The following is a 14,267-nucleotide window of genomic DNA, read 5'->3' on the forward strand; positions in this document are numbered from 1 at the left end:
AAGCCGAGTATCCCCACTATAAAGGGGTTCAGCTTCTTTGTTCCTCTTTTGAGAAAAACATTTTCAGAAAATAAAAGCAAAAGAACATTTCAAGGTGATTTTTCAGTTCAAGATTTATTTTTTCTTTTTCATTTTTACTGGTTTTCTTTATTTCCTTTTTATTTCATAAGCAAAACAATAAAAAAGGAGTAAAAAAAAGGTACCTAAGCCGGATTTACGCCGTTGGAGACCCCTCGTCGGCATCGAGTTCGGGCACGGGGAGGTTTTCTGTCCACCTTTTTCTGGAGACCCTTGGTTTCAAAAGGGCTTTGCCTTCGTGCGCGCCGAAGACCGGGGCTGAATCGCACCTCTTGAGCAACGCTCGCCACCTTGCACGGTGGCGCTATGGCGGCGCTAAGAGGGCTCAAAGGTCGGGCGTTTGAAAATGGGGGAGAAAAGTTGGTTATTTTATTTTTAATGGCTGAAATATTTTTTTTGGGGAAAAAATGGGTTTAAATACCCAAACGTAACAGCGCCGTTTTGAGGCCCCTGACCCGCGCGGTGACCCGACCTGAGGGGAGGATCCGCGCGTTTTTTAAAAGGGGGATATTTGCGCTCAGTCCCTCTAATTTTGCAGTGCATTAAAATTTGGTCCTATTTCGTTATTTTCTTTTATTTTGATTTAGCTACAATTTTTTATTTTTGTTTCAATTTAGTCTATTGAAGTGCTGCGTTTTTGGGCTTTGGTTTCTTTGCAGTTTTGGTCCCCCCTCTTTTAGCGCGTGTTGCATTTTAGTCCTTTTCATTTTTTTATTTTGAATTCGCCCAGTATTTTTGTTTTTATTTCGATTTAGCCCGTTTTTCTAGCAATTTTATTGTTTAATTAATTATTTTAGTGTTATTATTATTATTACTGTTATTATTATTACTACTATTATTAATTATTATTAGTTTTATTTTCATTTTATTTATTCGTTACTATTATATTAATATGTTAATTAGTTTTATATTGTTTTCAACTTTATTTTTATTCTATATATATATATATATGCATTATGCTTATCCATATTTTATAATAGCTTATTTTTATATACACATAAATGTATATATGTAAATATTTTTTTTATATTCTATAACTTATATACATATGTATTTGTACATCTATATGTATCTATACACATTTTTTATAAATACATTTATATAAAATATATTTTCATACACCTTTATTATATATATACACATTTATATACTTACATACACTTCATACTTTCAAAAAATATACATTTTGTTTATATTCTTTATATTTCATAATTTTACATACCTACACCTATATGTACTTTTTTTATATATACATACAAATATATTCTTTATATTTTAAAATATATTCTATACATAGGTATTTTCTATATATATTATAATTCACATATGCATACATATTTTTAATTTATATTTCTATACATATATATATCTCTTTACATTTTAAATTGTATTCACTATTTATTTATTTCATTTTCATTATTATTTCGAATGAATGCTTTAATTTTATTCGTTTATATGCGATTGTTATTTTGTATGTTGTAGATTTGACCTTTTATTTATTTTATATTGTGCCATTGCTTGTATCATTTTCATACTTTCGTATTCATTATGGTTCTGCTATGCATAACAACAATGTAATTAGTTTTCACATTCTTTACTACGACTTTGTGTTTTATTTTACTCGATATAATGAAATTTATTTTAAATAAATAGCATTTCGTGTTTAGATTCGAGAAAGTCGTGCCCTAACTTACTGGGTTTCGATTTTCACAATAAATCTAAATACGTGAATCTTTTCAAACTCAAGTTTTAAATGATCTCGGGAATAAAAAAGATCGTGTCCTAACTTACTGGTCGTGATCCCTTTTTTTAAATCCGAGATAGCTAAATACCTTTTAAATTTCTGGCATTCATTCGCGCATCGGAAATTCGAGGCATTGTGTCCTAACTTACTAGATATGATTCTCTTCCTCGATTAACGTGAAATATGCCCCCTTTTCCCGAAAATTTTTAACATTTTAATACAAGGATCATATTTTTAAAATTCTCTTAAGTTTTCAATTTTCGACATTAAGACATTAACTAATCAACTAGGTACCAATTTTGGGCGTTATGAGGGTGCTAATCCTTCCTCGTACGTAACCGACTCCCGAACCCATTTTTTTGAATTTTGTGGACCAAACTCGTTGTTTTAATAAAATTAAATTGTTTATTAAAAACAACCACTTTTACGAGGTGACCCGATCACACCTCATCAAAAAAAGATTGGTGGCGACTCCCACTTTCGTTTTCATTTTTCAAAACCCAAGTCGACCCCGTTTTCATCAACACAATTACTGTCTTATATATAAAACGCCAAAATAAGCTTTTGATAAAACAATTTTAATAAAGAAACTACTTTTGCTCATTCATCTAACCTACAAGAATTAGTTTGTTTATTTTTTAGTAAATGGATCAAAATAATAACTTGTGTTCTATTTTTCTATTATTTATTTTCTTTGCTTATCTGTTTGTGTGATAAAAGTTCGTCTACTTCACTCGATTCAAGTTCCAAATTTTCAGAGTTCGTTTATTATTGTAACTCTTTTGCTGGTTCCCTAATTTTCCATAATTTAAGTAAAAAAAAAAACAGATGAAATTTCCAAATATTTTGGAATCAAATTTTTGTATGAATGGTATATGTAAAGATTAAACCAACTTCTAGAGTTGAAACAATAATAACTCGTCTAAAATCGAATTCCAGCATTCATTTTACACTGGAAGAGAAATTCAGAATATGAAAATGGAAATCAAAATATTGAGCCTAATCTGCTCATCCAGTCTGTGTCATCAGAAGCATTTAATTTTACAAAATTTGACGAAGGCGGCTTGGAGAAAAAGTCATTCTTGACCCATATTTGTTGCAAAATGCTTGGGTTAGGGGTTACAAAAGGACGAAAAACGATGGATAATATATCTGCTGCAATTCCAGATTTAAAAAGTAAATAATTTAAACAAAGGGTTGAATTGGAGATCAACATAAATCTTGAACTCTTAATGATTAATAATTCAGTTTTATTTATCTGAGAAAAAAGAAGATAAAGTTAATAGTAAACAAAAGAAGGAAGTTAACACGCTTGCTTCGCAGCTCTAGTTTGGGGGGCCGTACCTCCATTTCCAAATTGTGGAAGAAAATAATAAAATAAAATAAAATGGAAGCCTACTTTTCCTGAACAAGTGGACTGTAAATGGGGTACCACATATTTCGAAATACGTATTCCACCGTCTCCTCCTGCACCCATTTAAGTCATAAAATTTAGATGATAGAGATTTAAGTTGTAATTCTTTTACCTTAGGGTTACTAAAATGTGAATATTTACCGTGAAAATGCTTTTCTGAGGGGATTAGAAAAAGGTAAAGGTGAAATAAGTTTGGTATCTTACTTTCGACATATGAGCCAATTCTTTAGGACCCACATCTCCATGCCCTTCCGCCACTTCTTCCGCAACAGCAGCTCGCAGAACAGATGCTCCGACCTCGGCTGTAATATGCCGAATACTGCATTGTGCACAAAGCATAATTAACTTCTTCATGATGAATAAGAAGAAGAAGAAGAGCATTAGAAATTAAAGGGGAAAAGAAAAGGTGATGTAGTATTCTTAAAACCATAGATCCTCCCAATGATCTCCAATGGTCATGAGTGCTTCATTCATACATGCAATACAATCGGAGCAACACTAACGTGACAAGTAAGCTAAAAAATCTACATCTATTGTGACAGGCAAATGATGTATTGATAAAATGCCCTACTAAATCATAAATTGTTTATGATTGGGTGTCTTTTGAACTAACGTTAGACAACAAGGAAAAGTCACAGGTGAATGTAGACAATATTACCTGTCGATAGATGGATACAAGATGCCCTTCTGAATTTCTTCATCCGTCATATAAGATGCAAGGCTGCAAAGATAGCATCACAAGCGACACAAGAATTATAGAACCCATTGTGTTCATACTCATGTGAAGCGCAAAAAGGTTACTGTAATCAGTGTCTAATAGAGTTTATGCAACCAAAACTTCAATAATGCACACAATAACATAGGGATACAAAGGCCTACACCAACATTTCACTCCTTTTAGGGTCCTAGTTTTGCATCACTAAGAAATTATAGCCTCCCGTTATAAGTAGGGTCTGAGAAAGGTCCCAATGTAAACAGATTTTCTCCTGCTTATAGAGAAAGGTTTTCGATCTGTGACCAAGCGGATAGCAAGTAGACTTGTTCTTATCAGGTGCTTTTCTTGTAGTCTTGGTCCATTCAAACGCTTTGTATTTATATATATACTCAATGAATACATTATAGTATACTAGAAATAATAAGAGCGTAGTTTTCCAAACATTCTACACTGTGAATTCAGGCTTTAAGAATTATTGGAAGAGAGAGAAAACAAGAATAATAGGAACTATATGATAATACTCATATTCATACCATTCAGCAGCAGCTTGCAACATTCCATCAGTTATAAAGCGAGCACCTGAGACCAAACTTCCCAAACCAATCCTGGATTAAAAAGCAACATTAGTTAAATCTGAGCAAGTTCTAAGTATGTTAAGAAAAGAATAATAACGAACTGCAAAAACAACACATACCCTGGGAACAGGTACATGTTATTTGCTTGATTTACATAGCCCACTTTTCCATTACCTGTCAGCAAGCAAATGCTTATCAAAGATGTAATAACCAAAACCTAAAAACCGGATTCACATGCAGGAAAGAAGCACTAAATTCTTGTAAATTTATGATGCAAAATCTTTCAAACAAGATGAACTTCAACTGGTATGGAAAATACCAAGATTGATATTTTCGAAAGGGCTTCCACTGGCGAACACTATGTTTTCTCCAGCATGCTTAAAAGCATCTGCTGCAGTGCATTCAGCTGTCCAATCGGAATGCAAACAGAATATTAAAATAAAACATCTAGTTTTAAGGGGAAAAAAAATCCAAATATGCATGACGGGTGAAAAAACAAACCATTCATGGTGGGATTTGACATTGCAAAAATAGCAGGTCTAGTTGAACCAGATTCACGCAAAGCCTTGAGCACCTGTTTTTGTGCCAAGACAATAGTGAGGAACTCGAAACAATGCACAACGCAAGCAGTAATCAGAACATAAAAATATGCATAAACTACTCTGAACAACAAAATAAAGGTTAGTGACTATATATGCCATAGAAATAATTTGAAAAGTATGAACTTCCACCTCTTCACTGAACACACCGCCAACTCCAGACAAACCAAGAAGCACATCAGGTTTGACCTTTTTAACCTGGATAAAATTAATTTTACAGCAATTAGTTCTTACATATGCAAATTCTGCACTAGCTTCTTTTGTTCTTAGCACAATTTCATATACACCAGCCTGGCACTTTTATGGCAGCCCCTCAGGCCCTGCCATTGGACTTACCACTTCAAGTAGAGAAGCCCCCTCTCTAAGTCCCACTATCTGTCCTGGATCCTTAGCAAATGGAGCAGCCGCTGGATCAAGATTCTTCCTCTCTTTAGTGATGAGACCCTAAACCGGCAACAACAATATTTGAAGCATTACCCACCATGTGGAGAATGAAATTAAAAATTACTAGATGGTCAATCTGACATATAACTAGAATGAGAGTATCTAGGTTCCCAGTATCAAACCATAATCATTTTCTCATAAGAAATAACAATACTTTAGAGAGACAAAAAAAAGAAACTATGAATGATGTAAATCATATAAAAGCCCTTAAACCATTTTCAAGTAAAACTTTTTTGCGTGTTCTGTGCATATAAACCTCATATGTATCACACATAGAAAGGATATATTACATATCAAAGTATGAACTACCTGGCACAAATGGAATGAAGAGTACCATAGTGGAAGTATAAACATACATCTTTATCAAGTAGGAAAAAGTTTTGTGCAGCAGTTTCATTTTTTCCTGTCATTCTTGCAACAGCTTGCACAGCCATGCTAAGGACACCAAGCCCTGCACTGGAAGACAGATAGAAAGGTGGATATGAGAAGTAAAGCCAAGAATGGGCACAAAATCTTATGGTGAAAGGCTGAAGGCCAAGCTGTTATCTATAAGCTAAGTCAGTACCTCCCAGCTCCCACCACAACTATTTTCTGGTCTGGAAAGTCAGCCAATGTTCGACCTTGTGCTCTTACAGTTCCTAACAATCCAGCAAGCGCAACTCCAGCAGTTCCCTGCAAGACATTGAGTAGGCAAAACTTTTTAATAATGATGGCATTCGAAGTGATTCCATAGCAATCTGTATTATACTAGACAATAGTTCATAAAAGTAGCAAGTAGCTGCACCAAGTGTTCACCTGTATGTCATCATTAAACATGCAAAACTTTTTCCGATAGCGGTCCAAGGTTTCAAAGGCCCACTTCATTTGAAAATCTTCAAACTAAATGGTATAACCGTCAAATAAATAAACTCGGTATGAACAAGTAATAATACAAAGGTCTCCCCTCTGAAAGAAATAAACCTGCACAATAGCCTTAGGCCAACGAGTGAAAACTGCTTCCATGAACTCATCAACAATTTCTAGATATTCTTCCCCTTCTAACCTAGGTTGTCTTAATCCTAAATCTGTCAAGCCAAAGAAAAATGTCGACATCAGCCCAACCTGTCAGGAAATAAAATCATATGCAAGCATATCATACAGTCCACTCTGCAAAGGTAACAGCTTCTTAAGAACAAGTAATTAAAGCACATCATATACTTACAAAGCCGGTCTTCAAGTAGCTTCTGATTGTTAGTACCAACATCAAGCATAACAGGGAGCACCTGTCAGAGAAAGAAAATTGATTGAACAATTGAGGTTAAACGCAAGAATGTACAGGTAGAGTTATAAACAACAGACATTTACCTGCCTGAAAATAAACAGGCTGGAAGGAGGAAGAAAGAAAAGAGAGATAATAGTTCTTACATGTTGTGGGTTGATACCAGCAGCAGCAACATACATATCAAGTTTTCCAATTGGTATTCCAATACCCTGAACTCCAAGGTCACCAAGGCCAAGAATTCGACTGCCATCAGTCAGGACTATCATATCAACCTGCGAGACCGGAATTCAACATAACATAAATGAACAAAAGGCATATGACATACAATCTTTGACACTCTTAAGATCCAAAACTTACATGTTGAGCTGGCCAATTATATATCATAGACATCATCTCTCCTTTATCCTTCGCACTGAAATACATACCTCGTGGGCGTCTAAACAATCCAGAGTAGTTTTGACATACTAGCCCCACAGTCGGCGTATAAATTATAGGTGCAAAATCTTTGATGTTGTCCATAAGGACCTGAAGCAAAAAGCAAAGCAGAAAAACTTTAAATGATATGAGAAGTAAAAACATTTGTGTAAATGCCATAAATTGAAACAATCAACCAACTTACTCTGTAGTATAGTGTTTCATTCCTGTCATGCAATCTATTTAAGATCCTCCATTTGGCTAATGCAACAACACCATCAGGTTGGCCCTTAGTATTTTTTTCCAAGGAGTGATATGATTCCACTACCAATTAAAAAACAAAGTCAAAATCAAAGCTATTGTTTGAGACCAAGATCAACAACTTGGTAAAAATCTCCTAAAAGGCAAATAAACAACCATACGATTTTAGTAAGCTATACATATATTATACCTAATTTGGAAAACAAACTTACTGAAACGATCATATTGCTGTTCGAATGATATCACACGTGGCGGAAGGAGGCCACGGAGCCCAAGTCGATCTCTTTCTGTTAAGGGAAAGCCAGTATCCTGCACTTAAGGGGAAAAAAAGTCAAACGTTTTCGTATCGGCGGAAATTCGGAGCTTACGTTTCAAAAGCACGATCTAAAAAAATAAATTTCCGAGTCAAAATAAAATTCATTCTCAGTAAGCAGAAAAATCACTGCTTCAAAGTGTAAACAAGTCAGCCGAATATCATAGTAAGAAAAATAAGCCAACCTTATTAAACCAAGGATCATGAAGAATATCTGTTCCACGCTTGTGAACAATACAAGGACCAGGAATCACCGACGAGAACAACCGTCGTGTGCGGCTCAACCTCGACGATGCAAATCGCGTCAGGTTCCACATTCCGTGCCCTAGATTTCCAGATCCAAAACCACCACTGAGTAAAACGGAGACAACAACACAACTTCAGTTAAAAACACAACAGTTGCTCTTAGTGGTAGTACTACTGTCTTAACATGTTGCCGCAAATATTTTAGGAAAAAGAGAACACGAAGGACTGGTAGAACTGGTGTGAAAACGTGCGTTTGGTTTCAATATATAGTAAAAAAGCTTAAAGGAATTGACTTTATTTTATTTATTTATTGTCATTGTTGACGATTTTCACTAGTCTACAGTAGTGTTAAATACGTCTGAAAGGGGCAAAACAGTTGAAGCTGTTTGGGAAAGAAAGTGTCTGAAGATGCCCGGGATGTGCGGGCAGCGAAGAGAATGTGGTTTGGTCAGTGGATGGGTGATAGTGATTGAAATTTGAAGGGGATTGGTTGCCCACGGGCAACGAGGGTATATTTGGGAAGATAATAATGATGGATGTGGGCCCAATGGTTTTGATGCTTTCACTGTGTCTTAGGAACTTTCCCTTTTGATCTTTGCCACGTGTAATACTACTATTTTGCTGTTGTACATTTGAAAGTTGATGAATTAAAAGAGGTTTAAATGGGTGATTGAGTGTTTTAGTTTAATTTTTTGTTTTATGTTGTGATATTTAATGTTACCCTTATGTTATTTTTATATTAATAGTAGATAAATATATCGTTCATCTAAATTTACTTTTAATTTAGTTTTTTTTTGTAAATTTTGATTTTTTGTTTAACCATGTAACTTCTTTATTATAGTTATTAGTAAAAAATATTCTTTAGATAATTGATGATTTTCTTGGAAATGGAAAATAAGAAAAAAATTATATCATAAAAGTATTCTTACTTTGTTTTAGGTTTTAATTTAACTTTTTCATAATCTCAAGCACTCATTTCTTTTCATCAATGTTTTCGTGATGGTATTGTAGACGAAATTTTTTGAATTAATCACAAAACACCATGCATCAATTTTAAAATATCATTCTTTAAATTGAAATTATTACAAATAAAAATGATGACATCATATATTATATCATAATTATTTTTCTTTAATTAATTTATAAATAATAAATATATATTACTACTAATTAAATTAAAATAATTAAGTGACAATATTAAATAATTATTTTATCTATAATTAATTAAAGGGGTCAGTCCAATCCATTTTACATACTCACAAGTTCAAAAGTTTAGAAGTTCTTTAAAGAAACCGAAGAACTTGAAAAAATTCAAAAGAATGTCGTATCAATTTTAAAGAAAAATCACCTTCTGATCCAGTTCAACCAATTAGAGGAAGTCAAAAGTTGTTTATAAAGAAAGTCACCTTTCGATCCAATTCAACTGAAAAAATAGGTTCAAATCCGTTTCAAGAGCACATCACAATGGCACTTGAAGCAAACTGCATCCTTCCAAGATCAAGTTTAGACAACCTTGGATCAAAGCTCAACTGAAAAAAAAATAATTAAAATAGTTCTCTTTGTAATCAAAGCTTCTTTTCAAAGTTTATAAATAAATTGTCTCCAAATTTTTCAAGTCCATTTTTTACTCGAAATTTGTAGATACAAATTTTGAGCACGCCTCTATTGGAAAAATCTGGTTAAGAAAATAATTTATTGTAACAACAGAAGTTTAAAATTTTTCTAAATTAAGTCGGTTTATGATATTTATAGCAATAAATTTTTACCAAAAAGTACATATGCTTTATATTTGAATCGTTCCCAACTTTTAACCAAATGACATTCTCTATTATCCTCATACCCTAAATTGCACCGAGTGTGCGCTTGAGCAAATACGAATCTAACACAAAACAATAAATTAAATTATCACTTTCAATGGGAAAATAATTTCTCTCTTTTTAAACTGAAAAAGTTTTTTTATTCTTGAAAAATAGAATTTCTCCCTATTTTTCAGTAGAATTACATTTATTTTCCTCTACCAAATGTGTCCATTTATAGAGAGAGACAAGAGAATTCTAGTTGAATAAGAATAATATAAATAGTATTTATTTAATAGTAAACACCTTAGATAATAACACTTGGGTTGTCGCCCATCTCATGTAATATGTGGGGATTTGGACTTCTCCTTTATTAGGCTAATTATATGTGTTTCCTGAATTTTTGACCCAACACTTTATAATTTAATCCAACCCAAAACTTATTTTTTATTTTCTAAAATAAACATTATTTATTCAATTAATTTAATTAATTGAATTTTCATAACAACCTCATAGTAAAGAATCTATAAGAAAATATATATTTAATTTCCTTATTTAACGAATTTATAATGACTAATTAATTTAATTCTATTTTCGATTTTAATTATTTAATTATAGTTAATTAAATAATAATTCAAAAAACCTTAAATTAATTCTTAAGTAATTTCTGTACTTAGTGAAAAAACACATTCATTTGTGAATGTAACTCATTTCTCTTCATCATTTCCACTAGGGGTGAGCAAAACTCGATTCGACTTGAAAAAATCGAAAAAAATTTTGAATTTCGAGTGAAACGAATCGAGTTATTCGAATCAATTCGAATTTTTTTTTCGAATTTCGAGTTCGAATCGAGTTGAGTTTTCGAATTCGAATAACTCGAATAATTCGAATAATTCGAATATCAAACTATAATATTTTACATTTTTACCCCCAACTCCCAAACTTTTTTACTTTTCCCTCAAAACTTTTACTCCTTCTCACTTCCCCCCAAAACTTTTACTCCCCTCCCCTACCAACCCCCCAATCTACCCAAAATCCATTTCCCACCAAAATTTTACTCTCCCATTTATTTTTTCTCAAATTTTACTCACAAAAACCCTCAAAACCTTTTATTTTCCCCCAAAATTTTTACTCCCTCCCACTTTTCCCTTAAAACTTTTATTTCCTTTCCATCCCACCTCCCATCTATCCCAAACCCTCCCCCCTCCAATTTTTTTTTAATATTTTCTCTCCAAAATTTTACTCCCCCTATTTACTTTCCCTCAAACTTTTATTCCCCAAAACTTTTTATTTTTCCCCTAAACTTTTACTTCTCACCCTTTACTCTCAAATAAAAAATCAAAATTATCCAAAAAAATCACTAAACATAAATAGTAATAATTTTATTTATATCTACTATTTATATTATTAAATTAAATTTCACATTTTATATTATTTATATTATTGAATTGTTTAGTCATATTGAATATTTATATTAAAATTGAATTATTAATTATGCCATAAAATATTCATGTTAAAATTTTATATTGGTATCAATTTCACATTTTATTTTTAAAATAACTTTTATTAAAAAATTATATTTTTACATTTAATATATTTTTTAATTCTAAAATAAATAGTGACAAGAATCTGAAGATAATTGAAACAACTAAGCAAGCAAAGAAGCTAACCAATATATAAAAAATTAATAAATAAATTATGAAGTGATGAAAGTTAATAAAAATTTTGATTAATGTGGACAAATTTTATTACGATGGGTGACAATGGTTACAAGCACCCAAAATTATTTTTTAAAATTTAACTCGAACAAATATATTCGATTCGATTCGATTCGAATTCCATCTCACTCGACTCGATTCGAGAAAACTTCAAATAAAGTTAGGATGATAAAATGAGATTCGAAAACTCGATTAACTCAAAAATTTTCGATTCGATTCGATCGAATGCTCACCCCTAATTTCCACTCATTTCTATCCATTTGGTTCTACATGTAATTCAATTCTTGTTTCAACGAGTTAGCGAAGGGATCGATTGAACATATATAATTAGGGCTTAAATAATTTATATTTAAATTCTAGCTTTTTGCCGATTAATTATAAACTTATTTAGTCACGAAGTCATTCCACTATAGTATCGTGATTAAGCTCTCCCTAATTATATACCATTATGAAAGCTACTAAATAAGTGCTTGTCAAATGTCCTTATCATGAGTGAGTTACCCTCATAGGATATCCTTAATCTCTTTGGGATAAATCCATTCTCCCAATATAATCCTATTTTAACTCATGGCAATCATTACACATTCTTTCATGAAAAGTCAATTTCTATCAAATAGCAATCAAGTCATTTTCACAAAGACAAATGACTCGTGGCCATGTTTACTTTTCATCTATCATTTAATGCTAATGAGAATATATCATTTACTTTTTAGTCGGGCTATGAATTCCACTATTGTGAAATGATGTTATACATTGCAGAAGTTGTATACCTAACGTACCAACTTTCGGTTCCTTATATATTTAAACTCATGTTTTTACTTACATCAGAGTATACGAGCCACGCATACATAGTCCATCATCTACTCAAGATTAAGTTATGTCATACTATGAATGTCACAAGTGAAGAAATCCATAAACAGATCTAGAATCTATTCTACTTGGGTCTTGTTCGATGTGTTGTCAATCAAGTCAGTAACATTTATTTTTCTATCTTTTGGGAATCATCCACTTCAATGCTCAAGACAAAGCATCTCCCCAATTAGACTTAATAGATGATATATTAGTCTTTCAATCAATTTTCTCATTTTATGATTAGACTAATGATATGTTTAGGTTATCTACTAATAAAAATTGTCTTTCCGTATTACAATCTGATCACATAATACTATGTAATGTTAGATAACCTGTGAGCCAATATTTGCTTCTATTTACGTGCAAAAAGCGTTGAAGGCTATATATAAAAAATATTAATATAGTCAATACATATTTTATTAAATCAATTTGTTCGAAAAATATAAATATGTAATAGCAGACATTATTAGTTGATGCCATAAGAATAAGATTACAAACGATCTTTTGATATCACAAAGACTTTCAGACTCAAACTTTGAACCGTTCTTCATTTTCGCATTCAGAGTTCTTATTCCTTGCTTAACATGAAAAAAGATAAATATATACCTATAATAATATCCTTTAGCTGGAATAAGGTCTGAGTCTTCCACATTTTAATACTATACTATCTGGATGCAAATATTAAAAAATTGATAATTATTGAAAAATATTTTAAGCTAATAATTTCATCACGGTATATTTAAGTATTTTATTGAGTAATAAAATTATAGAAATATATATATATTTAAAAAATACTTTTGTTTTTTCATACTTTCATATTACTTTTGAATAAAATAATTAAAAATTTAAGTATAGAACATATATCTAATAATATTAAAATTATTTAGACACATTCAAGTTGGAATGGAATGGAACCGATTCTTTTAGACGTTAACCCAACCAGTGTCATACTTTCCAAAACCATGAATCCACAGCGAAACACTTTTTTTTGGATGAAAACTCAATCACGAAATCCAACGAAAACGAGACTCCACTAGGAAACTTTTGAGCTGAAGATGTGGCGAAAAGGAGGACTTCACTTTATGATATGCCAACCAAACAGAATTTTAGCCTGCGGTGGGGAACCTTTGGTTGACAGACTTTTTACTAATTGACTCGTCCTGTTTTATAACCCATACTCCACATTTGGGAACAACTTAGACATCTTAAAATCACTCCTGTATTACATTTTTTTTTATTTACACGATTTTTTATGTTGTAGATTAGAAGGTTGAAGCAAAAGGATCTTATCAAATGAAGTTTTTTTTTTTTAATTTAAAAAATTTAATACTTATAAATAAGGGAAAAGATACACAACAACTTCAGTTTATTTATTTAGTGCTTTCTCTTTTGTTAAATTTCTTTTTCTAGTTAAAGGAATTTTGAGGTTCTGATTCTTTTAATTGGGGATATTTGCATATCTTTTGTTTTAATTACAAATATTTAAATTTGTTGATTATTTATGTGTTGTATTCAATAACTTAAAATATTTTCCATATTAGTTAGAATTTTTAAATACGTAATTATTTAATCATTCTAATACTTGTAATGAGATATAAGATAAATATGCAATTCATGTTATGCGGCATGTAAATTAGTCTAAACGAACCCCACTTGTGTATATCTATGGGTTAGAATTAGGTCTCTTTAGTTTTTAATGTTATTGATAGATTAAATCCTAGTTGTTTCGTTTTAGGGTTTTTTATTAATAAATAATAAATGAGTTTTATCTTGGTTATCATTGTCAGAAATTAGTTACAATTTATTAAATAGTATTGAATTTATCATTATATTGATG

General features: G+C 31.6%; 1 protein-coding gene across 1 annotated transcript; it reads right to left on the minus strand.

The window, feature by feature from the left end:
- Positions 1-3,055: 3,055 nt before the first annotated feature.
- On the minus strand, positions 3,056-8,514 carry LOC107954551 (NAD-dependent malic enzyme 2, mitochondrial). The gene is made up of 19 exons (XM_016890143.2): positions 8,004-8,514; positions 7,718-7,814; positions 7,450-7,568; positions 7,188-7,355; positions 6,974-7,102; positions 6,771-6,831; positions 6,530-6,633; positions 6,365-6,448; positions 6,135-6,241; positions 5,926-6,025; positions 5,462-5,569; positions 5,258-5,323; positions 5,028-5,100; positions 4,846-4,932; positions 4,646-4,700; positions 4,485-4,556; positions 3,895-3,957; positions 3,441-3,555; positions 3,056-3,289 (listed from the first exon to the last, which is right to left on the minus strand). The coding sequence occupies exons 1-19, from the start codon at positions 8,133-8,135 to the stop codon at positions 3,218-3,220; spliced, it is 1,812 nt and encodes a 603-aa protein (XP_016745632.1). The 5' UTR covers positions 8,136-8,514; the 3' UTR covers positions 3,056-3,217.
- Positions 8,515-14,267: the final 5,753 nt, after the last annotated feature.

The sequence above is a fragment of the Gossypium hirsutum genome, chromosome D07 (assembly GCF_007990345.1).
Source record: "Gossypium hirsutum isolate 1008001.06 chromosome D07, Gossypium_hirsutum_v2.1, whole genome shotgun sequence".
NCBI lineage: Eukaryota > Viridiplantae > Streptophyta > Magnoliopsida > Malvales > Malvaceae > Gossypium > Gossypium hirsutum.

Bases quoted from the DNA above. Each gene is read 5' to 3' on its own strand.
- LOC107954551 (XM_016890143.2), bottom strand. From the start codon at position 8,135: ATGTGGAACCTGACGCGATTTGCATCGTCGAGGTTGAGCCGCACACGA. The intron at 7,815-8,003 runs GTTGGCTTATTT...CCTTAAGTGCAG, and splicing joins ATGATCCTTGGTTTAATAAG to GATACTGGCTTTCCCTTAAC. The intron at 3,290-3,440 runs GTAAGATACCAA...AAATGGGTGCAG, and splicing joins AATTGGCTCATATGTCGAAA to GAGGAGACGGTGGAATACGT.